At 41.3% G+C, this 26,214-nt stretch overlaps 1 protein-coding gene across 33 annotated transcripts in view; it reads right to left on the reverse strand.

Annotated features, from left to right (window-relative positions):
* The window catches only part of LOC125019307 (neurexin-1a), a 238,328-nt gene that overhangs the window by 22,785 nt on the left and 189,329 nt on the right, over nt 1-26,214 (reverse strand). For 23 of the 33 annotated variants that reach the window (XM_047604009.1, XM_047604004.1, XM_047604035.1 and 20 more), the window contains 3 exons: nt 19,782-19,953; nt 14,271-14,360; nt 12,617-12,936 (listed from right to left, as the gene is read on the reverse strand). In XM_047604009.1, coding sequence (XP_047459965.1) covers nt 12,617-12,936; nt 14,271-14,360; nt 19,782-19,953 — 582 coding nt within the window. The remainder of the gene's footprint in view (nt 1-12,616; nt 12,937-14,270; nt 14,361-19,781; nt 19,954-26,214) is intronic. The other 10 variants (XM_047604028.1, XM_047604026.1, XM_047604034.1 and 7 more) reach the window with 1 other exon arrangement.

Raw genomic sequence — 26,214 nt, forward strand, 5'->3', positions numbered from 1 at the left:
GTTTGCCGTTCGCGAAGGGCCGAGAGTGAATGCCGCAAACTAATAAGCAATTTTCTCATTCAGCTGATAGAAAACCAAAGATAGTGCTAACAAATTGAGCGTGGAAATTGTAAGAGAAAATTGAAGAAAATGGAAATTGGGAACTATTTAAGGACTGTTGAGTAAAGATTTATCATCCAGCAATTCAAGAATTGCTGCCCATCTTCGTTTTGATTATTTTTAATTTGCTTATCATCCAGCTTTGGACCACAAAAGGACGTGTTTATTTTATAGCTTGCGTCTGTTGGAAAGTTACCAAATCCAAGTAAAGTTGAAAAGCGCCTTGCACTCTCCACTGAGCAAACTGACAGGGACGACAAAACTCAAGTGGTCCCTGCACCCGGCCAAAAAGAATAACCCACCAGATAACCTCTGGAAAAAAACAGAAATCGTCTTCTCGCTCACATCAACTCCTTGTTTTCACAGTCGTAGCTGGAAGTCCATCCATGATCTTGGACAGATGTGTTTATAAGAATTCTTTTGTTTTTATACTAAAAAAAAAAACCCAGCTAAGTTAGGCAGTATTGTAAATTGGCGGTAAACACATTGTATGTCATCAAGTCTTTAAACTTAAATGAAGCAACGTGCCAGGTGGGCATATTAATTCCATTTACTGCACTAGAAATACAAGCTACTAGGCAAGGTCTGTGTTTCTGCATTTCATTTGTTCTGAGCTGTCACATCACGTAGCCACACGCGGAGGCACAAGGCTTCAGCTTTTCTTGTGTTAAACTTAGCTGCGATCCCAGGTTCGGGGGGGAAGATGTGCGTGTGTGTGCTGTAGAAATCTTGTTTAAGGTAGAAGAGGGCCCTGGGGAGGTCTGCAGATGCACTGTAGGGCCTTCATAGGTTTAAGGAGGGTTATGGTTATCATTGTAAAACATGCCAAAAGGCAGACATCTGGGGGCCTTTCCACAGAAGGCAGGTTAGCCTTTTTTTTCCCCATTTATGCTATGCTAATCTGACTGGCTGTGGGCTCTATCTGCACATTTACTGTGCAAATTTGGGATTAGTACGAACCTTCCTGTTCACCTTCCTATGAGAAAGAGAAATTGTGTTCCCCAAATATCCCCAAAGCCATTTCTCCATTCCTCGGTTGCTCATGTCCACTCATCAGATGAGGGGGTGAAAAAAAAGAAAAGGCTTTACTTGCATGCTTGTAGATGCCTTTATTTTATTTTTCGAACACATGGGATTTGTTTTATCTTAATTTAATCTGGTGCTTACTTTATATTATCTCACCATCTTTCCCCAAATTCGTCTTGATCTGGCGTCATGACGCCTGTTCCCCGAACACAACCAGCCATCTTGATATGTGTGCAGCATGATCTTAATCTAAGGCTCTCGGCAGCTGTACACTCAATTACCGCACTGGTACGAAACTCTAAATAGAACCTAGATTGCAAAGTTTTGTTTTTTCGTTTTTTATTCACCAGACGAGTACAGTGCATTTGTTTTCTGCAAGTGAAAGGATAAATTATGGTCTTTATCTGAGGATAGAGGAAGTGTGTAATTTCTGTTTGGTGAGAATTAAAATGTCAAATTTGACTCACACTGCTTGTAGCATTCATCAGCGATGGGGGCTTTTGGATGCACAAGCTAGTTGGTGCCTCACACGTTCTTTCAGCTGTTGAGAAAATGATTGTTAAAAATGGAGCAAGCTCAGCACAGCTCAATGAGCAGTTGGCACGGGGCTCATATTCATGAATGCGATGTATAAACCAGGTGGAGGCAACACACTGTAGGACAAATTCCGTCTTATGTTTAACAGTTGGTCTAGGACTGTATTTTGCGTCTACAAATCATAACAGCAAATGTCCTAAGAGACAACAATATGGTTTATAAAACATGCTGCAAAGCTGTTAGTGTCAGTATCTCCCCCATGCACAAGCCAACGATTTATAAAACAACAGAGGCGACATTCACACTGCGTAGGTTTCATTCTTGTCATCCAAACAGACTTAGTCGGACAATCTGTAGTCTTCTGTGAGGCTGCCAGTAGTGTGAAACCTTCAAAAGCAAACATGCGTCTTTGTTGTCTATTTTAATAATGGCGTGCTCAACTTGGCTGAAGCAATTTGGAGGAAACTTTCAAACCAGCAAATAGAAAATAAATCACCAAAGAAAGACGAGGCGTGCTGTTGTCTCAGCGTGTCAATCATCTACCTGCTGCAGTGCAGACAAGTGTCTCTGCCGTCAACTATCAAAAAAAAAAAACCCAAAAACACAAACATTCATCAAATCAAGCGAGCACATGTTGCAACACACGGGCGTGCGTGCGTTCACCCCTGCCAAGGTGGACTGGATGTGTGAGTCACACGCGCTCCCTGTGTTCAACACAACGTTGAAGGGCAGTTTCCATAAAGGGCCCTGGTGAGGCTGAGATGATGGATATGGCCTGTCGCTAGGAGTGAACGCCGCAGGCCTAGGGCCACTGCAGGTCTACGGCGTTACCTCCTTTGCCATCTGTCAGCACTGGGTGGGCACAAAAGCATGACTGGGTCCGGGGCAGCGCACTCCGGGGCCACCGAAAAAGACACACGTTGCCTTAGGGACAAGGTGGGGACGAGGTAAAGACAGAAGCGCTTGCAGAGGAGAGCTGTCCGTCCCCATGTGCTGTATTTCACGCTGCTGCTTCTGCTCATCGGAAGCGACTGTTGCTCATGTGGCTTATGGATCGTTGCTTTTCTCATGCTTTAGCTTCCGTGGGCTGCGTAGCTCTTTTTTTTTTTCATAAAGAAGGAGAATAAATTGCGATAAATACATTAAACCAAGGGAAATCAATAGCTCGTCTTTTAATAAAACAAGAAGCCTCTAAGCGCTCGCTTTTTCCCTCAAGCGTACAGTAGCTCAGCTGCACGATGGTCAATCCCATACATCTGCATTGCAGGGGAAACCTTATCCCAAGGATGTTTTCTTTCTCTGAATAATTGAAGGCACCATAATCTTACAGGACACTGACACTCAGACTAAACACTGCAGTACTTCTCTAAGGTTTATATCTTCAGTGCCTCATCCCTCGCCGGTTAATCCCTCTCCCTTTTAATGTGGAACATTGTGTTTCCTTAGTAACCTCTCAGTTTGCCGTGCGTGCGTTTTGTGTCTTTAATTGGTGAGCACGCAGAGGTAGAATTTATAGGTGGGGGGGGTTAAAAGTAGCCGCTTGTTTTCATTCGATAATAAGATCTGCCTCCAGATGAGCTGAAGGAAACTGCTCCACTTGATTAGCAATGTGACAAGCAACTCCTGATATAAATAAAGGCCAAAAGGAGACTAGACAGAAAATGTGAAATAATTTTACAAATCAGTAATTTCCCATTTATGTCCACCCGGACCACTTATATTAATATCGCAAACAGCGTCTAATTATTTTGTGTTAACACTCGAATATTTTCTCACAAGTTTAATTTCTGACCAAAGTAAAAAGTGTACTACACATAGGAATATGTATACACAATAAAATAAGTAATAAGTATGTACAATAAAAATACTCATCATACGTCAACAAAGAGAAGAAAGAGATCAGTCATTTTTTTACCTAAAAAGACAAGGAACAAATATTGTTATTAGAAAGTCTCACATTTTGGATAATGTGTATTGATAAGAGCATCCTCTCGTGTGTCATCTCTACAACTGCTTTGTGATTCACTGATGGCTAAACTCCAACATCCTGCCTCGGAGTCACTGCACACTATCTCACGTTTCGCATCAGAGACACAAACCGTTACATCTCCCGATAAAATGAACAAATAAAGTAAACTTCTGCGGTTTGTTCTGTAATAAAAAGAGCAGGATCCTTAATGTTAACATCCGGCCGTTCAGTCAGAACAGAGTGTACGCGAGGCTTTCTCGTTAAATGCTTTCAGGTTTTTTTTTTCTCCATTAGCTGAAGAGAACGGTGCCTTTTGAGTAATTTTATGTATCGCCTGTCATTCAAAGGCAAACTTATTGAACTGTGGTGAGCAGTCTGTTGCTTAGTAACTTGGTAAGATTTGAATAGAAAGCAGCTGATGACCAACTCAGACACAATATGAAGACAAAAAAAAAAAAGCTGGTTGTGTTACAGGTTCAGGAAACAGAAATACTTATGGGGTCTTTTTCTAACCCTGCACTGTCCACGCTTTGAGTTCCTGAATATACATTAGGTGCTGTTCAGTCAGGAGTTTATAGTAAATTCAGAATATATGTACTGTCTGGGTAAAGAAATGCAACAACAATATTGCTGTGTTTTTGTTTTTTTTTTGTTTTATTTTGTTTTTTTTTCCTCCGCAAGGATTTTTTGTCAGTGTACAGTGTTAACCGGCTGGATACTTGTGAAATGCAAACAAATTCTAGTTTCACTGACGGCTTGCTAGCTTGAAAAGCTTCTTGTGGATTGTAGCGTTACTGGTCAATACGATTAGTTGAATTTAGCCTCTGCCGTGGTGACAGATTTACGGAAGAACATTAGGGCCACCCATGAGAAAAATAATGAGAGGAGTTGAATTTTTTTTCCACCATGCACTTCGAGAAAAAATTGGCAATGTTGAGAATAAAGTCAAAATATAATGTTAAGAAAAAAGTCGATATGTTGAGACTATAACAACCAGCTCACAAAATGCCATGCTGGCAATTAGAAGTGGTGAAGTGGTGAAACTATACTGGATACTGTGGAAGAGCATTAGGGCCACTACTATTTATCTATTTATATTTACCGGTAACCCCGCTATTTCAGCCTGCACGAATGAGGCCACCTCTTCCAAGCTTGTGTGGTTTATCCTCCGGACAGTCACAGCTTTCGGCACAGTCTCTTCAATGTCCTAATACTGACAACTACACTGTGTTTGTGAGCTAGAAGAGAAGGTATTTCTTTGTTACTAAAACCGTGTCTGAAGTTTCATCTATACTTCACTTCATCTAACTGCCTGCACGGCATTTTGTAGAAGCAATCACATGAGCTGGTTGTTATAGTCTCAAAATGTCGACTTTTTTTTCCCTCGACTTTTCAACTTTTTAAGTGCACAATGAAAAAAATTATCTACTCTCCCCCCCCACTACTCTTCCATAGATCGGTCTTTCAGAGGCTAAATTCAACCAATCGCATCGAGCACTAACGCTACAATCCACAGTTTGAGAAGCTTTTCAAGCTAGCAAGACGTCAGAGAAGCTGGAATTTGTTAGTGCGTTGGTAAACAATGTTTGCCGTCATTTTAAGGAGTCACTGTGGATTAGTCCATTGGTTCAAGAATCGTTGTATTTTTCGCCTTTTATTCTTGCAAGTGCACGATGAAAAAGAAGTACCTCCTCCTTTTTTTATTCTCATTGTTGGCCCTAATACAGCCCAGATTGAATCACCTGCCATCTTTTTTTTTTTTTTAAGATACCAGTTTTCCAAGACAGGTGGTTCTATGTAATAAACCACCTGGGATGTCAAGATAGAGTTGGTATTGTCAAACGCATGAGTGAGTCACTTTTTCCACTAAGTAGTGAGGCAGTGACCTAATGCCAAGGGCAGACCTAACCCTACCTCCCTTTATTTTATTTTTATCGGGTCACTTCTGTCTTCTGATCAGAAGAGTGGGGAATACCAACCACTTCTGCTTATGGTAGGCTCCAGGTGAATCTTAACTCTAACCTTTGAACGGAAGTCTGTCTCAGAACTTATGTCATTAATTTTTAAAATCAATGAAGACTGAATCCTTCTTCACCCTGAAGGGTTTAAACTGAAGAAGCTGCACTTACACCTAAGATAAGACTCTCATCTGAATGCTGATGCATGCAGGATTTGTCTTAAATCTTAAAAAGATTTATTGCCGCCCCAATTTGTAAAACAATAATCCCACCAGCATCAGGACTGTCACAACAGTGCCTTAAGGTTGTACCAAACACAATAAAGAGACGCTGCATGGATGATTACAAAAGGAGAGAAGCTGCAGACTGAGAAGTTATTGGGTACTAAGTGTCACAATAATCTTACGGTGAAAAATCTCACCGCCAGATCATTGTTACACTAAGTTTATGATAGCGTTTGTGAGGAAGACTAAAAAACACAAATCCGTACACTGCACTGAATGTGTAGCAGTACAGCATGTCAAATCTTCGATTATCCCTGTGCATACGTCAGGTTGCTGCCCCTCGACTCGGAGACCAAGACAAACACAGCTACTATGCGCCGCTCCAGCTGGAACTGAACCATGTGCTGTGAGTACAAATGAAATTGCCCACACAATGCGTTTTGAATGTTCCTCACTTCCTTGGAATGGCCATTACATCCACCTCACTCAGGGTTAATTCGGAAATAGTGGGGGCAATTGGCTATTTGATGGCAATGATGTGACATAGCGGCCATTCGTTCTCCCTTGCAACACGCTGCAGTGCTCATTTCTTGATTTTTCACCGGCAACAAGCTATAAAACTGAAATCTTACAAAGGTTATGAAAGAAACATGGCAAGCGTGAAATGCCAGATGAGGTCAGAAATTACTGCTGCTGAGTCTAAATGTGGGTTCTAAAAAAAAAAAAAAAGAGTGTTTCAGGCTGAGCCCATGACTGATGGAAGTATTGCAACATTCACCGTGTATGTTTTCATTGTTATGAGCTGGGTATATACGCCATCATTTCTGGAAAGAATGCTGTATTAGGTTACGGCTAATGTTATATCTAACAGATATCTGGATTTGCTAAATGGTCATCAGACGATAGGGGGTTTGCTGCTATGCAAACTCAATATTTTCTACTGCCAAAGCTTCACATTAAAACCATTTAAATGTAAATAAATAAATAAATAAAAAATACCATATGGCTTTTAATATAAAACTGTTACATCAACTGCAAAGCATGTGTCAGTGAGCTTGCACAAGGCAGCAGTGATGTTTGCCATTTTTGTTTTTGATAGTGGATCGTTTTGAAAGACTGGACTAATGGGTCAAGAACGAGCAGCCACAGTGAGCTGTAAGATGAAGAGCTGCAGACCTGTGCAGAGACACGTTTGCTGCAACAGCTACAGCTATTTCCGAGATAAATATGAAAGGTTCAAGGGCGATGAGATGTAGAAAATATGCATTACTGTAGCTTAATTATCATGAAACCACAATGAGCATTAACGTAGAACACGCATCAGAGATTGTACCTTACATACTTATAAATTTCCAAAACAAGGCTTCAACTGTGCTTCATTACTGCACACTGCAAACTTTTTCTCCTTGAGTATTCTGTCTTTGTATCTCCCCATGATGCTGGAGCCAATACCAGCCTTAACGCGTGTTCCCGCACACACCGTTGGACGGTGAACGGCAGCCTCGCGTTACGAATGCTCGTGAGATTTATATACTGTATGCGTGCTGGCCACGGTTGATAATCCAGAGCGACACAGGTGAGAATCCATCACTGTCAACAGCTCTCAATGGCTCTTCTAGATAGCAGACATTTGTCTTTTTCTCCGCCCCCCGTGAAGGGTTACAGCTACATAGTGTGCTATCTCGTTTCCTTGGGTGCTTTTGATTTAGCGTCATCTGGTATTCTTTCGGCACTCAACGTTTACCTTCATGTTGTCCACCAAGCGATTCAATAACGTGACAATGACAATATATATACAAAAATAGAAGGAGCACAAATTGGACAAATTAAAAAGTTTAGCTGAGGGCCAGGGAGACCAACTAACAAGAGCTAGGTCACCATAATACTGACAATACTAGCTGACCACTGGCAGCTGGTATTGTCATTAGACCTGTGTGTGGTGGGAGATTCAGAAAACACTGCACTTAAATACGACCCAAATGATGCAAAGTTTTAGGTGCAAAGAGAGGAATAACTTCCTGAAGATTTGTAGCGATTAATAAATTGGGCCGATGTTGGCTTAGGCAAAACATCGCATGAGAGAAGGAGCATTTATTGTTGTGTATATATATGTATGCGTACAGCTTCTGGTCCATTGTTTGTGAATCCATACACTAGTGCGTTATGGTTTAATTGGATGTGACCAAGCACCGCTGCAGGGAGCAGACACTTCATTAAGACCTGACAGTCCGGCCCTTACAATAAGCTACCTCCCACGCATAAGGCAAGAAGCACACAGCTGAAAAGTCATTACTGAGAATATCTGACACCCAAGTTTAGAATCTCTTAGTCAGGAAATCCTAGAAAATATATTCAAAATAAAGATTTTATCAAGGCTAGATCGCACTACTGTTCTGTTATTATTTCTCCATAGGCATACCAGCGTGGGTTTTAAGTCCTAGAGCTGAATCAGTCTGCATATCCCTTCAGCAAATGTAAAATTTGTAATCACAATTAAAATAACAATTGTGACTCATCAGTTTTTTTTTCCCATGGTGCATTTCTCGCCTGATTGCGGCAGCGGATTCTAAGATGATAAAAACCTTGTTAATAAAGCATGAGTGGACACCCAGTGGCTTGAGAAAAATGACATTAATGTAATGGTACCCATAAGCCAAGGATCACAATATTCAATAACAGCATAATTCCAGCATTTAGTGAACTTTTGGATAGGGCACCTGAGTAGACAGAAATAATTACTTTAATGATGATTAGCATTGGAGAAAGCCGGGCCGATGCAAGCAACAGTTACATATGAGATTATTCAACTATCCTCTGGGTCATTTTGTATTCTCTTCACCAATTCACTTAGTTAAGTTTATTTTTTTGTTTAATTGTTCAAAAATGTCTTTTCTCATTATGTAAGTACCTGGACAAAGCAAACTGTCATAAAATAACTACTGGTAGCAAAGATCACACATTTACTTTAAAAAACACAAAAAAGGCCCACTGGTGCATCGGTTTGTGAGAAGAATGACTCTCACATATGAAAACAGGAAGACAAATAAAACTCACCGTCCTACAGAATCATGCTGATCAGCTAGTCTGTGTGTTTTTTAAAATTTTTTATTCCAGCTGAAATGAACAGAGCCTTCTACGTGTGCCCTCTTAATACCGTCCTTTGTTTGCCTTTGTCAGTTCAGTTTAATTCTCGCGCAGCAACCATTCAACCCACTCAGTCGGCCAAGTAGCCATCGATAGAGGTCACAGACATTGCCAGCTATCCCCTCAGGTAGTATAAAATCAACCATTAGTTAGTGGGGCGCTCTGTGTCTAGAGTCATGCCCGCTAGCCCAAACCCAATCTAAACATTTATATTAATAGCTGACCTACATATTTAGCATCTAGTGATGTCACATTGTAGAAACTATGGGTCTTCCAGCAGAACTGTGGATGCACTTACAACTCTCACTGTACCTACAAATGTATGTTGAGTCATCACATAACACTTTTAGTCAGACCTACAAATACCTTTTTTTTTTTTTTTTTTTTTGGAATCCATCTTCCCACTTTTCGAGGGTCTAATCGACTTTTTCTGGAGCATCGTTTTCACCGAGCTTTAACAGTCACGGCCCGAAAACTGCCCCTGCCTGTGTTAGCCATTTTATTTCTACTGGGGCCATCCATACCACAAATATATGTGTCCCGTTAATGTAAGTCTCACAGGATATAAAAGGATCCAGTGAATTACGTCGGCCATCAGAGGGGAAATGGAACAGCTGGACAGAGATTAAAATGCTGACTACCCAAGAGAGAGGACAGTGAACGCACCATCTCTTTTTACCGAGGCCAGACATGATGTCTTTCTAAGCGTAGTGTCCTGAGACGGTAATGTCCTACCACGGGAGCTGGCCGTGAGAAGGTCGTCACGTTGAATCAAACCGAACACACCTCCCAGCGCACACGTTTCTGCTGCCTCATTCGTCTTTCCGCCGACATCACAAAGCAACGGTTTGATCTCGTGACCCTTTCTTTCCCTGCATGAATAAATTAGACAAAACCTGAAGCGAAACAGTTAGCGTCACTATTTTCCCACCCTTTAATATGCCACTTTAAAGGTTAGCGTGCGACCTCGCAGCACACCTCGCTAAAAATACTTCTACATTGTGCGCTGTTAAAACGAGGCACCAATTAGACATTCTATTCAAAAAAAAAACAAGAAGAAAAAAACTGTCTGAGCACTGCTTACATCAAAACAATATCTGCAGACTTGATTGCTTCAAGTCAAACCTATTAATCAAAAGATTCACGCAGAATCTCATCACCATATTGTGAGATGTCCAGATATTCAGTGTATCTTTGTGTGTCAGCGTTGAAGGAGAAGTCATATAACGCCTGTCTCTATAATATACTACCTTTCCAAATTGCCGCGGCCATTTATATTACTTTATTTCTCTCTGGATGAAAAGGCCTGAAAAAGATGGCATCCATCTTATCAAGCCTGTTCCTTTCTGCCAATCTCTTGGTTCTGTAGTGGCAATTTATAACACTGCACGGGGCTGGGGTATAATTATAACCTATTGTCTGATATTTCACCTGCATTACATGCTCTTGCCACGGTTCAGGAACCATGCTGAGTCTGGGAGAAAGCCATTCCACCGGATCAATATTTATGATTGTGTTATTTGTCAGCATCTGCAGACCCTTACACAAACAGCCGCGACTGGCCTCGGGTTGGAGAGAGTTGGGGGACCGGCCGGCGATGTGTGATATTTTACGGATGCTAAGTTTAAAACCAGGTGGAAATTACCCGTGGGAGTTTTTCCATGTCGTAACACGAGCCGTGGGTTGAACAGTCTGAGGAAGTAAAAGAAAGACCTGACATTTTCTTTTGCTTTGAATATATTGTAATTGTTCTTTCGGAGCCGAAAGCTCCACATATGAGCCTCATTTTGGCTCCGCAGATACATCAAGGTTCAAGGCTTTTTTTTTTTTTCCTGCTTTCAGATAAAAGCGGCAACAGGTCCTAATGTGGAAATAAATGGATTTAAAGAAGATCACAGCAGTACAGAACAGAATTATATTATATTACGGCGGCGCCAAGAAATGTTGTCTGTGTACTGATAGTTATATTAACTGTTGTCTCTGTGATAATATAGAGACAGGAAAGCTACACAGTCAGTCAAAAATGAATTCAAATCAAATCATTTTTGATATTTTTCTATATGTTGTTAAACCCACCTCCTTCTCTCCGCCCCTGTCTTGAGGATTGAATGCATAGTTTAGTCTAATTTGAGTTACTAAATATGTTTTTCCCGCAAGGGACTCACAGAATATTTGAAAGTCTGAGATGCAGTTTTCTTTTCTCGTGTTCTTGCTGCAGTTTATATGTTTTTTACATGTACGTCTTATTCGCCTCCTAGAAGGTGGAACTTGTTTCACTGCAGCCCAGACATTTGGAAGCAACTTCAAGTTTCTATTCACAACGCCTTTCTCAAAAAGTAGCATGAGTCACATGGATTTTGGGATGTACAGTATTTACTGCATGATCAGACTTTGGTTTTATTGACATGCACCATTTTCCTCAATTTACCTTTAGGTGTACATTGATGTTACAAGATCATTGCTGAATAAATGTCAGCAAGAGAAAAGAAGGGCTTAGTTTTAGGTTTGAGAAGGTTTGAGAAGAGTCACGAGTTCAGTGCAAAAGTAAAAAAAAAAAAAAAACAAAAAAACAAATCACAGTTTGCATTATTCACTTTAACCCTCTGGTTTTTGAGAGTCTGCATACAAATATCCCTTGTGGAATGAATGCCTCGCTGTTACAACCACGAAATTCCTGATAATTTTAGTAAAAATGTCTTCTTCTTATACTCTTTATATAATAATCATGTTTATTTTGATGCAGAGTAAACCAATGATTTTGACCAATGATCTTTTATGTACAAATTTACTCTTGCTTCCAAACTTTTGGCCTGTAGTGTAAATCATGTAAAATGTATTCATTTTGAAAGCTATCACAGAGCATCTTTGGTTCAACTTGAAGAGGTTTCTCTTCAGTCTTAACTTTTTCAAGTTTAGTTTTTACACCAAAATCATATGAAAGCATTGCCTCTCTTTCCCTCTGTGTTGTGGGAAAAAAACAAAAACAAAAAACATTCACAGTCCACTGACGCTGTTCTTCTTGACCTAAATGAGTCAACGCTGTCTTTCGTTAAGTATTCCTACTTCATTTGTTGCGAGCTAATTCCCATTGCCGCGATTCTGGAGAGAAAGGTCCGCTCTTTTGAAATTGGTGGATATGGTACTTTTACAAACAAAGACAAAAAGAAAAAGAACTGCCCAACAAACGATTGAATGGGGCAGGTCTGCTGTTCTCGGCGGAGAACGTGCAAAGATGGTCTCCTCACCATTTCGTCGGATGTAATGTGCATTTTTGCGTTGAATCGTTCAGTCACACATTGCGACATTTGAGAAGTAATATGCTCCTGCAGACGATGGTGCTCTCATGCGGGACAGATAAAGATGATGGAGGACCTATACGATGGTTATCACACACCTCACGGTCTCGTATCTGATTGCAAGCGCGCGACAGCGCGCCCGTGATGCTGCTCCCAGTTGTGGAACAGTTGTGGACTTATTTTTCTTCGGTTTTTAGGTCAGAGGATTCAAGGAGAAGAAAGGCTCGACAAAAAGCGAGGCACGTATTCTTCACATATGAGATGAAATGTGTTCCGCTAATCCAGGATTACACTGTGGCTCAAGTGAAGATAATAATGACACGAACGGGGCGCTACAACAGAATCATTTAAAGAGGCTCCTACCTGCTGAGGCTCTCGTGGTGTGGTCTGCTTGACTCTTCTGCTGGACGCCGTGGTGGTGGTGATCTCCATGATGGACGTGGACGTCTCCGAGCGGTTGGCTGTGGTGCTCGACTGCGGCGTGATGGAGGAGGGCGACTCCCCCACGAGCCGCACGCTGCCCTGGATCTTTATATTGGGATCCCCTTCCGCGGCCATGTTGAACACCTTCAAGCCATTATAGTAGAGGCCCGAAAGCTGGCCCTGAAAGGATCGACTCCGATCTCGCTCCCAGCCTCCGATCTGTATAGTGGTTTGGCTGTTGAAGATCGTAAGCTGTCGCCCTGCGGGAAAACAACGTTACACATATATACAAGAATGTTGAACTGTGGACTTGGCCACTTTTACTGAACAGGAAAATAAAAGGACAGAAAGACAGATTATTTGCCCAGTGGCTAATGAGGCCAATAAATTACGGGTCGTGGAGGTAAACCCTGGTAATTTATTGCAGTTAGTGATGAGATGCCTATGAAAAGAAAAAGAAAATGCATGAAATAAAAACACAGGACTTGGAAAATCAATGCAGCTTTGCTAAAAGGACAGTCTAATCTAAAATAGGAAGAACAAAGATTAAGAAGCTATGGGGATGCAGCTGAGTTAGCTACACTTAAAAAGATAAAATAATCTTGTTAGCAATATAAATAGACAATTTATTTGCAAGGAAACTACCTCGGAAATGAAACACATAACGTCTGTATCGGAAAACAAAAATTGCTAATGCTATCTTGCGGTTTCCAATTAAATGTTAGCATTTTTGACCCTGATATACAGCAAGCACGAAAAAATAGAAAAGTCTACGAGCAGTGAGAATATAGCTTTTCTCATGCATGTATAGTCTAAAGTTCATCCTTTTAGCAAAAGCAACCAAGGGAAATTAAAAATTGAATGGACACAGTATGATTGGGCACTTCAAATAAAATAAATAAAAAAGAACATTTTATGACAGCATTTTCATAATGCAAAACAGAAAACAAAAACGAACGACAATAAAACAAAGAAAAAATGATAGGGCTAGTTTCACATTTTGAGTGAAAAATATGAATTAGTTGTCGAACTATAAAAAAACAAAGCATGCACTCAGTTTGTTTTATATTACAGTTCCTTCTTCTAAAGCCCATACATATTTACAATGTCTGTTAAAGGGACTCAAAATTCTGATGCCAATCGGTATTGCACACTATTTATCACCGCTAGCAGTTTAGTCAGAAGAGGTCAAATGACACTGTATATGTTTCAAAAGTGAATGTCAAATAACACTTAGCGACTGATGAGTGGCTAAACTACAACTTTTAAATTTATCATTTATGTGTTTACAGCAAAATGCTACAGTAATTTATAGACATTTTTTTTAATCAGTGCTGATATTACATCTGTAAGTGGATTTATGTTCATATTTACAGTCCCTTTAACCATAAGTTGACAATAAACACGTATTAAAACATCTATGAAATAAATACATTATTATGAAAAGTATGAAACACTAAATTTAACTGTTCAAATTTAATTTTAAAGTTTTACTGAACATTTATTTTTTATGGTTTATTATTTACAAAGTAGTGCTACACCTTGGTTATGATCAAATTATTTTATTTGAAATTTTAATCAGTGATTTTTTTACCTTTGTCGAGTAGCCATTCGTCAACTACTCGACCAAGTCGGTATGGGATTCGCTGTCTAGCAATCGCCAGGCGTTCGTTATCATTGTTGCCTTTAAAGTTTAAAGAGACATTTCATTGGTTACAATCTGTAAGGTCAAAGGTTAAATATTCATACTTAATGCTGGAGCTGTACAACTGCACAAGGGTTTTAATATTTAAAAAGTTTGATAGGTATTTAAAAAAAACAATATTTACCGAAACATTATTTGAACAAACGTCACTCCTTTTATTTTATTTTATCCAACAAATTAGGCCTATGTTAATTGAAAATAAGTGAATGTTTCATCTAGGTTAATAGAGCTACATTATAAACCAACCAAAAAATAAAAATAATAAAAAAATCACAAATTTCTACATTGCTATTACCAAGAAAATAAAAATAAAAATCTTTACCCAAATATTTCCATCCCATTTGTCATTACCCTCTTTTTAACTGGCTTTTAAACTAGTTAATATACATTTTCCAAAAGAACATCATTTAAATTTATTATTAAATCCACCGTTTATGGTTTGAAGGGTAAAACAATTTAACTTTAACCATATGCCCACCCCATTTATAAATAGCCTAATTGACAAGAAATGCTAAGCTATTTGCCATATAACAATTAACACGGTAAACATTCAGAGCATCTAGTCAGAGAAAAAGTCAGAAGACACTGTCAGAGTATGTACAAACACTGGTAAACCTTCAATAGAACAGCTTTGACAAAGGCTATGGGTCATTAGGAAGATAAAGTTGACCGGCTGAATGTTGCACAGTATTATATTTGACATAAAAGTAGTTTTTTTTTTTAAAAAAAAAACAAAAAAACCTCAATAAGTGACGCGGGAGAGTAAGAGCGGCTACAGGAAAACTCCACTCCAGGATTGGAGGGCCACTTTCGCATTAATGAGGGCAAACTCTGCATCACCCCTTTGTCAAGGCCAATAACCTCTCGAGAACAGAAGACTTTCAGCAAAGTGGCACTGTCTCTGAGTGCTTTTCCCCTGGTATTGTCTGCCGAGATTGAATTCAGTCAGCTCTATTCTTCCGGCAGATTCACAATGTTTGTCCCATCAACTATATTAATTCAGTTCTGGCAGATAAAAGATCCGGTAGCTAACAATGATTCGGCGGAGAATGGCTTCCGAGAGGAGAGGATCGCGAAGACATGAAGGAGAGGAGGTAACCTTGTAATAGATGCACAGTTGGCCTGATGAAAGGTCTTGGTGGAAAGAAGACGCATAAAAAAAAAAAAGACATTTTTTAATCGCATCAGCTTGAATTACTGCAGAGGATCAGCTGCACAGAGGAGGGTTTAAAGCTTGTCTATACAGCTCATGGAATTTGGCTGCAGCTGATTGTGCCAGGTTGGAGCACAAAGGCTTGCGAAGGAGATTTAGTGGAGCACTTCTCCTTCAACACTGATGCACAAAGATACACGGCGTCAAAGCCACACAGGACCGTAGCATGTGCCATTTGATTGGTATTGAGAGAGCAACATTCCAAAACAATGGCCAGTCATCAGGCCTTCAAATCGTGGACATTTAAATTTTTAAAAGGTTTTTCATATTTCCCCCCCCATCATTCACGTCCCTGTAATTGAGGCACATTTTCAAGTAAATCTCAGCTGCTACTTCACTTTTTATAAAGGCCTTAATGAGTTCCCCCAAGAAGCTGTGCACTGAAGTTTTTACCATATGTTACAGTAACAAGAGTAAACAGTGTATCCGCTTAGGCAAACACACAAACACAGCTGTGCTTCCATATATCTTGAATGTGATAAGTTAATGAATAATCCCTGATTTCTGTCGTAATGGCACATTCACCATCCACCGTTGTTAATTCCCGTGGCCTCAGGTTGTCGGCCGTAGGCTGCTAGTTGTGTCAACCCCGCATTTTTTTCTGCCGCCGTGACACTTGATCCGAGGGGAGGTCGGCTTCAAACAGCTCTGGGAGAACAGCTAGCCTCCAGATGTTGACGGGTCAGCGAGGACGTACGAGTGTAGACTCAAAAGACGCTCGTTTTTAATGCATGTTAATCCCCCGATGTGCATTCTTGTCTCGTTTATCGACAGTAGCATTCCGCTCGTGTTTTTCCACGTTTCATTTTTTTCCCACAGGTTAAGCATTTGTTCATGCGCCGCCGTCGAAACGGTGCCGTGAGTTTGTTGACACAGAAGGCAGGAAAGACTAACACGACACAGTAGTGCGAGGTGCGGCAAACGTGCCCTCGCGCGTGGCGCGCCACTGCGCCCAAAATCCCTCACTTTTGTGCAAAAGCATGCTCCCGTTTTCAAAGACAGTCAAGCTTTTCCCCCCCGTTTGGCTCGGCGCCTCGCGTGGCACGCTCAGTCTATCCTTACACCGGGGTTAATTAAGTGTGGATATAATCAAGGTGTGATCGTGTATTGATCCCCACTGTGGGACACCGGGGTGTTAAACAATGCTATCCCCTGAGCTTTGATGCAGCAGTGGAGCCCATTCATCCTGCCTGCGAGCGCAGCCTGCGACTGCTGCTGAGTGGTGATTTGGTTTGGTGTGGGACAGCCCCGGCTTATCTCCGCCGCCAGACAGCCGCGATTCAGCTGAGCCGTCCCAGCCGACCCGCTTCGCCCTCGCTCGCTTGTTTTCTTTTTTGTTAATAAAGTGGTCAGATAAGGTAGGAGCGTTATCTCATTACAAGCCCTGGGACGCTCGCCACGTTATATGCAAATGCCTCCTCTGTTCATGGACCCGGGAGGCTGAAAAAAAGGGAGGAACCTACTCGAATCGGACTATTATTTTTATTATTCCGCTTCCCTTTTTTTTCCCCCCCTCCACCCCGGCTCGGGCCGTGGCAGCCGCTGCACCATTTTTTAAGCATGCTCAGTGACGACTGCTTCCACAATAGGCTGAATGGGCTCATGGACGGAACAGAGGCAAAACAGAAAGGATGCGGCTTTAATGGATAAAGCTAACCCTCCTCCCTCTTTTACCCCACAGATCAGACTCCACACGGCAAGGTTTAGGAGAAGGGACGCGGGGTGAGATCGACGGGGGGGGGGGTTAGGGGTGGACAGATAGAGGCAAAAAGGACAGAGAAGGGGAGGGGACGGAAAGCTGAGGAGAGCCGGAGCGACAGACGTAGAGCTCTGTAAGTGCACCACGCTCTGATAACAGTAAAAGAATAAGGCCGGGGACTTCTCCATTATCTTTGTGTGCAGCGAGTGTTCACTGGGTGCTCCGATAGGATGCTGCACTGTACCCCGTGGGCATGGCAGCACCATTGTGATGGCATTACTTCCATGGCCAAGACTCAGGAGAAGGGGCTGATTTTTTTTTGCCCAGGCTTTTGTGTGTGGCACCGAATGAAAGCAGGACGAGAATAAAAGAAGGAGAGCTGAACTATAACAAATAGAAGCCTGGTTGCCTGTCTGTGCGTTTTTGCATTTTAGATTCGAATAATTGTACTAAAGACTTTTAATGGGCCTTAAGTATGCAGTACGAGACTTTTTAATGAGATTACGAGGGCAGCAATAGAGGCTCTGGTGAAGCAATTATTTCCCTGCTTTGAGAGTGATCACTGCCTCCCGTATAAACTCCTCCTCTCTGTCTTCCCCGCCGCAGCCATCATTTTTATCTTTGCTGTCTGCTCTTATTATAATCACTGTTGATCTGTGAGTGGCCTAAGAGTGGCTGAGGGCTGCTATTATGAGTGCGTTAGCGGCATACATGGATACTAATCAAACTACAGGCGAGCTGAGAGAATAATGGCTCTGTGTGCTCGGGGTGAGGGGAGGAACTGCGCAGTAATTGTGATTAGATGTAATTAGTCTGCAACGAGTCTAATAAGGTAGCTGGACTTGGCATTGTCACTGATGCATGATTGGTGGGGATGAGATCGGTCACTTTCCCCTGCAGCACTTACGAGGGGATTTATTCCTACGCTATTACAACGCCTTTCTACATTTCACAGCACATTAACCAAAATTCAAAATAAAGGAAATCCGTGACCACTCATACATTCCGCAAGCACTCGTAACAAGCTCGATCCCGTTTATGTGCCGGACATGCAGGTATTATCACCGGGGGGGTCTGAGGGTGTTTGTTTTTTTCAGAGATTGACATGGTAGCATGTAAGCATTTAACCCCGCCGTACATTCTGTCCTCTCCGTAACACGTCAAAAGCCATTAGTTTCCCTTTCCCACCCGAGGCAAGCAGCGAAGGATTGAGTCCCGGTCATAAAAAAACCTCTTTCACTTGGATGAATGCACTGGTCATAGCTTAAAAAGGTCACCAAACATTATGCAAAAAAGGGTAGAGACAGGTTCAATTTATCTTCTGGTTGCCCTCCCATTTTTTCTTTCTTTCTTTTTCTTTTTTTAATCTAACAAATGTTTAACTTTTGATTCTGTAGCTTTTACTCTCCCGTAATGAATGCTATACTCGTTCCTACGGTGCGTTTTTCAGCTCTCCTTTAATCCCCCTTTAGCTGTTGTCAAAGCCTTTTTTAAGCAGTTAGAAGAGATTAACAAGATTTCAACAACACGGGCAGTAAGCATTTAAATTCATACTGCTAACATTTTTACATCATGACATTCTACAGAAACATACCAGTGTTGCTGAGTGCTCATTCATGTCTGAGTCAATTATTCCCGCTCCCCTAAACCACCCCCAAAAATTTCAAAAACGGATGAAAGTTATCGCTAATTACCAAACTGTAAGACAAAATGCCATTTCAACTGTTCCACTCCTATAATGTGGGACTTCTTTATCAGTTACTAAACGCTCATTACGCAGAGCGAGTAATTAATAGATTCATCTCCTCCTGCCATGTTAACTGTGTTTATGAAAAAGTATTACACAAATGAAATTATTAGTGACTAATGACTGAAGAAAACGAATAAAGGTTTATTTATTTTCTTTGAGTCATTCCGTCGTAGGCTGGGAAAGTTATTAATATAACAGTGCTTTTTTTTATGGTTAACCTAGATGATCATGTGTAAAGCGACAGATTTAATTTGACCGGGTTATTGCACGTTCGTCTTCACCGTCAATCTGCCGTATTGGCAGAGCCGTAAACGGTGAAATGGCAGAGAATTACTCACAATAAAAGTGGTAATTTGTCTGTAAATAGTCCATTGATTTGAGCCAATGTGAACATACGCCGTGGGTGGGTTATTTATGTACGTGGAGAATATGATGCAGACATGTAGACTGTGGGGTAGGTGGGAGTTTATGCGGGGAGAGTGCAACCAATTTACATAGGCTTATGCTGTTTTTGCGTTACATACATCAAAGATATGGGGGGGGGAAACTCAACAACACTGGTATTAATCTGAACAGCTGCTGGAAACAGAAACATAAAAAGCAATTAAAGCACATGCCAAGTCAACGTAAAGACATCCTAACAGATAAGGCTCTAATAGCTAGCTCGATGATATCTTGGTCTGTTTATCACCTTTAAGCAGCAGCAGATGTAATTAAAGGCAAAAGTGGGTGACTCACCTGTGGGGTAGCGCTCAATGACTGGCAGGTCATCCACCTGCAGAGTGGCATTACCCCCACTCCGCGTAAACTTCACTATATGGTACTTTCCGTCATTTACAAACTTTGACGTCTCCTCAATGTTAATGTCGTCCGTCCCGACATTAAATACGACGGCAATGTTTCCTTTCTCCTGCAGAGAGAAGAAACACAGAGAACAAAAGATTTGAAGTAATCTGGAAACACTGCTGTGTGCTGTGTTCCTCGGGGACTGCAGCAAAATGATTGTGGGGAAGGGGGTTTTAGAAAAAGGCGGCGGGTTTATGTGTTTGTTTGCTTTTTTTTTTTTCTTTAAGCTAAAGAAGACTTGTTCTCTCCAGAGGGCGTGGGGTTTGTCACTCCTGTATCCCCATGCTTAAATTCTGCAGACAATTAAATCAGGCTTTGTCATATTATCAGTTTATTCTGCATCTTCAAAAAAAGGAATCAGACGTACAATGAAGACACTGTCAAAGACAAATTAGAGAAGAGACTCATGGTCTTTCCCTCATTGTCTTACTCCTCACAGTCCCTGAACACATCCACATTAGCATTAGCATACAGCTGACATATTGTTTGGTTTAAATATTGTTGTAAATATGTAAAAAGTGGGTCCTTACAAAAAGTAACTGCTCATAGCTTCACAGTCGTCTTACTTTTTTTTTTTTGCGTTGCTGATTAAACATTTATTTCATTTTGTGTTAACTCCGGGGAGACAAGTAATTCAGCTTAGAGCGTAAAGGCCGACGGTGAATTATTGCAATGAAAATGCATCAGTAACCTAAAAAAAAAAAAAAAAAAAGCTATAATTGAAAGATAAGTGGGCTGCTTGCTTAATGAAAGAACTCATGGTCGTTGCTTTTAGGCCATGGGCCTATTTTAAACATATATATATATATACATATATATAGATAATAATTCCTTCCATTCTGTAACTCATTGTAGTTTTTAATCTGAAAGAAAAGCTTGAAAGAGACTGAAGGAGAGCGCATGACATCATCTTCTATATTTTTCTTCATTAGGTGATATAGCAGCATGCGCTGTCCTCGAGGAGGGTCTTGTTTGCTGTGCATGTGCAATGTGTGATGTATTTATTTACTAAACTGCACGACCTGCTGGGCTGCCCGTAAGGCACATTACTGTATGGGTTACTGTCTTGGCAGCAACACTAACGTAACATATGTGGTGCTTGTGAACATCTTATTGCTCCTGGATGATTTGTGGTTATCATAAAAAAACAACAAAAAACAAAAAAACAAATATGCACACTGTATACCTACCATATTTAATTATTAAGAATATCCACTTGCTCTCCCTGTGTACCTGTTGTGTGTGATGGTGCCACCTGCTTCTCTTAAACTACCGTAAACATATATCATTTTTGCCCTATCTATCACACGGGCATCCATTCCTCTGAGCTCTCACTGAATAAGATATGACCGAATCATTAAATTCCAGTGAACATCTCCATCATTACACAGATGGCATACAAAATAAAAAAAAGAAAAAACACACAAGCGTGGAGAAAAATAGTCTCAAAGGAAGTTTGAACTCGGCTTAGCCACAGTCTCATCTGATCCACGTGATGGGTATCTACTCTAATAGGCTCCTTTTACAGTACATGATCGAAGTCTCTGAGTCGTGTTGCTTAATCCAGCTAAGATGAGCGCGTGTGCCGCTGCAGACTCTCTCTATCTTTCCTCCTTTCTCTGCTTATGAGCTGCAGTGAAAGGAGCATCTGGTTGGAGGCTCAGCGTACTGTAGCAGCGCTCTGCATGTCATTATCCAGTCAGCACCACCAATACCACGCTGCACGTCTCTCTCTCTCTCTCTCTCTCTCTCTCTCTAGCCCTCTCATATGCACAAACTCACTCTTTTTTTAAAACCCACCCCTCTAAACACACACACACACACACACACACGCACACAGCCCTCAGAGTGCAAAATGAGTGGAGCACGTCTCAAGAGCCAGAAGCGAAAGAGCAATTAAAACCATTTGTAAAGTGTCACACCACGTTATCAAAACTAGGACAACTGTATGCTTTGTAATGTAATTTCAACAGATTATATAATCTGATGCATTAAAGTTCCAGTGCTAACACAATTCGCCGCGTGCACGCAGGCCCGAACGTCGAACAAAAGGATCTGAAAAGTCAATGGCTGCGGAGATCAGGTTTTTTAGAACTGAATGGGCGAAGGGATGATCTTCGGACACGTGTGTTGGAGTAAAAAAAAAACTCTTGTCATAATCTGTCATTTTAGGAGCGTTCCCTTCTTGGAAATCTCCAGCCAGGACACACAAAGACACAAGCTTCGTTTCAGCGGGATTGAAGGCAGGTAGAAGTTCCACTCTATTTTTTTTTTTGTATTTTATGTGCTTTAATGTACAGTAAAATTTATCACGAACCATCTGCGAAATCAAACAGGAACTTTCTTTCAAGGACAAGCGCACACCGAGCACATTAATTCAGAACTTTTTTTAGTGCCATTGCTCTTAGAAAAAGAGAGAAGTGGAGAGACCAACCCAATTAAAATCCTGCTTTTAATAGCCTCCTTCAATTGACTTTTAATGTTCCCCATGGTCTTGTTAATAAATTTACAGCATTTAGTCACAAACTGCCAACTCGAATTTCCATAGCATGAAAAAAAAAAAAAAAGCCTAGTTCAGTCTTGAAAGAGATGAGGAGGTAGATGAAAGAGGGTGACAGACAAAGAGCAGAAAGCAAACCATCAGACTGAGGGAGTCAGATGTGAGTCGAGAGATGAGAAAATGCGGAGTTTTTGACATTTTTAGAGCCCGCATTTAACGTGATTAACTCTGCCTTCTGCTGCTGCTGCTGCTGCTGCTTCAAACCCCGGTATTATTATTATTTTTTCTAAATAATAATGCAATAGACTTTCCTGAAAATTCTATCAACTTAGGCAAGTTGTTACTCGGTTAGTTCAGCACCGAGAGGAGCCTAATCTCGGAGCTCTAATAGGGTGCAGGCTTATGTCAGAGAGTGATTGATAGCTGCTTACATAAACCCAGTCCATTACACCCTGTACAATTTTCGGGTTGCTCACTTGGTAAGTGCTGCTCCCCACAGGGCGGCCCCCTCCGGGAACGTACTGTACGGTGCGCACGTTTCGCACCCGGAGAAGTCAGCCCTGTCTAACACTCTGCACGCTGCCTTGATTAATTGCTCATCAAGCTGCAATAGAGTTTAATTAACTGATGAAGTTGATCCACCATTCTCCTCTAATCTGCTCTTTTTTATGCTCCTCATCCTTGCAGCTGGAGGGTGGAGTAGCTGCAGCAACACTCAGGGTGTCAGTTTCTCGTTAAACTCCCCATCTGCACTCATTATACAACCATAGAGATGCTTGTTTTACCAGCCATAAAGCTGCAAAAACAGCCTCTATAGGCCAGGCGTTTTTAAAAAAAACAAAACAAAAAAAAAAAATTACTGGCGCTAGGTGTCTTTCAATCACTCAACAAATCCATGTTTGTACAAATAAAAGCTTCAAGTCAAAAAATTCAGTGACCTCCAATGACAGCTCGGCTAAAACTTACTCAAACCTCTCAGTAACAGCGTTCCCATAAATAATAAATCAGAGTTTTGTATTAACGCTTTCGTTAAAAGGATTGGGTGTGTTGTTCACAACCTGCCCGAGGCTCAAACAAGCCGAGCGCGAAACAGAAGCACGCCGAGTCAGAGTGATCCACTGACGTTTGTAATGGTTTACTGGAGCGAGCTTATTTCCACCGGCCCACGTAAACACACAACGCAGAGGAGAAAAGGCGGCGAGAAGTGGTATTTGAGACGGCGTCGGGCCCTCCTCTCCAATCAATCCGCAGAAACATAAATAAATAAATAAATAAAGAAGAAGAACACTGTGGTGTAGGCTGCCCTAATGCTTTGCTTGTTTATGAGTCATTCATGTTGACAACCATTGTGCACCCGTCACATTTCATATCTCACCAGTCTGACGCCACGGGACTGCAACACATCTCCCTCCAGTGAACATGTCTGTGAGGGGTCTGTTGGCAGGTGGGAGAGCACCTCCGTCATCCCTTCACAGCATTATGCGCGCACATGTGTCTGTGAATGCTGAAGGGGTATTACGCTCCTGCTAAATGTCTTAATGCAGCTAGGGCAGACAGACTGGTACTGTTCACCTTATCTTTTAATTACCTCTGACAGCCTACTGCTGCTCCCCCCCTCCAACCCCTTTTTTTTTTTTTTTTTTTTTTTTTTACTAAAGCTTAGTTAATGAAATTACAGAAGTAATGGAATAATTATGAGAAGAAAATGGATTTCTTTACACCACGCGGCCCGTGTACTGTAAATTACGCCCTAATGCGTCCACACACCTGCAATCGTGCCGACGCAAACGTACGCAGAAGCGCAAACATGTGTATATGTGATCATTTTTACGGCGCTGTAAATGCGTAATAAACCCGAAGGCCGCATAATAGCACGACCGCTGTGCTGCAGAAAATGAAATTCTTGCCCCATAGACGCACCTTATGATACATTAACTTCCTAATATCCCAAACAATTTAACAGCGTTATGGGCTGTGGCAAACCAATTGTCTCTGTGAGTTTGGGACCAGTGGGGTCTGCATATCTGATTTTATTTTACACCATGGTCTGTAGTAGTTAAAATACAAAATCTGCAACTGGCACATCAATATATTTTTTTTTTAACGTACATGCAACACAACAAAACAAACACAGGCCTTTGGAAGGCGTCTTTTGTTGCGTTAATGGTTTCCAGTAATAATCTGTGCCTCATGTCACCACCTCGATCATAAAAGAGATCAGGGACTGGATTTATTGGGAGTTGTGTAAACCTTGTTGCTAATTTGTTAATTGGCAAAATATTAGCAGCTAATAACCACGTTAATGTTTGAGCTAATAACGTCTCTCTGGATAGAACGGGTACAGCACGCTGTCTGTCTGGTGTCTGCTGAAACATGGAGGTAGCAAAGCAACAAGTTGTGTTTGTGGGCAGTTTCATTAAGTACAGGGATCAGTTATATGTAGTCTTCTTCTACTGAATTAATTCATTGTTAATAAACGTGCGGATTCAATGGCAGAAGCAAAAGCTATGTTCCGACTTATGTTTGGAGGCATTAAACACATGCAGTATCTCCTGTTATTTAGAGGCCATGTACAATGTTGTGCAATTTCAAATCTAAACTATTTTATATAACTTGAATAAGGAGAATCATTGTCCAGGTAAGTGCAGCCACTGACGTCTTCATCATTTATTTCAATCTGATTAAACATCAGTTGACATTGTCAAACTTAGCCCAGATTGACGTCCCTGAATAGAAATAAAGCTCTTATTGTTCACATAGGAGAGCTTTAAGATAAGATAATAAGATAATCCTTTAATTGACGACGTGTATTTGCAATCAGTGTCGTCCACGCTGCCCGAAATTAGAACATGTCTAAGATGGTGGTGAAGATATTCGAGCTCACTGTTTTATTTCACGTCCTCCTCACACAGAATCACCTTTAAATTTGTGTCAGCGAAGCACCTGTGTATTTAAATTTATAAGGAGATTACTAAGAGCGCAGCCCTGTCTTATGAAGATAGAACTGCCTGGGTAAGGCGCTGTAGCCTAACACTATTTAAACTAAAAGGAGACAGTATACTACCCTTCCTAAAAGCATCGCTAATGAAAAGAGTCAGCGCCCCATCGAGCTCGCCTGGTCTCACAGGGATCCCCATATATAGTAGGTATTTATAACTGCTTCTATAAATACGGTGGTGGTGAGAAAATAATCCATCCTGCCTTTATTAACTGTAGATACACTTCCTAAAAGCCTCGAGTCTGGAGCCAGGCTCCGTGGATTCTGAGCTTTGTGTAAATCAACGGCTAAAATATGTTCCAAAACACAAGTTGTTCTGCAAACGTCCCCCCTCCCCCCTTTCATTTCACCGCCACCCCACAGCATCACGGCTGTGGTGAGGTATACGTGCGTTTGCCGAGAGCTCTGCTTATTTCAAAATCAAGTCCGCCGGCTAAAGTGCCTAATTATCTGTGAAGTTGGCTCGAAATTGTTTCCATTGCTAGGAGACTTTATCAAGTGGCTTTCTGTAGGAGAGCTTCATCAAACACCAAGTTAATAAATCATCAAGCCAGCCGCCGCAGCTGTTTGAAGGGGGGCCCTAAGACAGGAGATGTAAGGCTGTAAGGTGTTTTTTTTTTTTTTCTTTTTGCAAAAAGAAAACATACATTTTTCTTTTCCTCATTAGAGGTGGAGTTCAGAAGTTTGCATTCAGTTTGAAGTGACATGAGTGTCGGTAATAGGAGCCGGCCACTGGCGCTTTTCAAAAGGCACCGCTTGTCTTTTCCTGAAATGACATTTGCTGTCTGTCTGGAGTCTTTCTCCCGCTCCATCTCCTGGCACCCCCG

This window comes from Mugil cephalus, chromosome 13 (assembly GCF_022458985.1).
Source record: "Mugil cephalus isolate CIBA_MC_2020 chromosome 13, CIBA_Mcephalus_1.1, whole genome shotgun sequence".
NCBI lineage: Eukaryota > Metazoa > Chordata > Actinopteri > Mugiliformes > Mugilidae > Mugil > Mugil cephalus.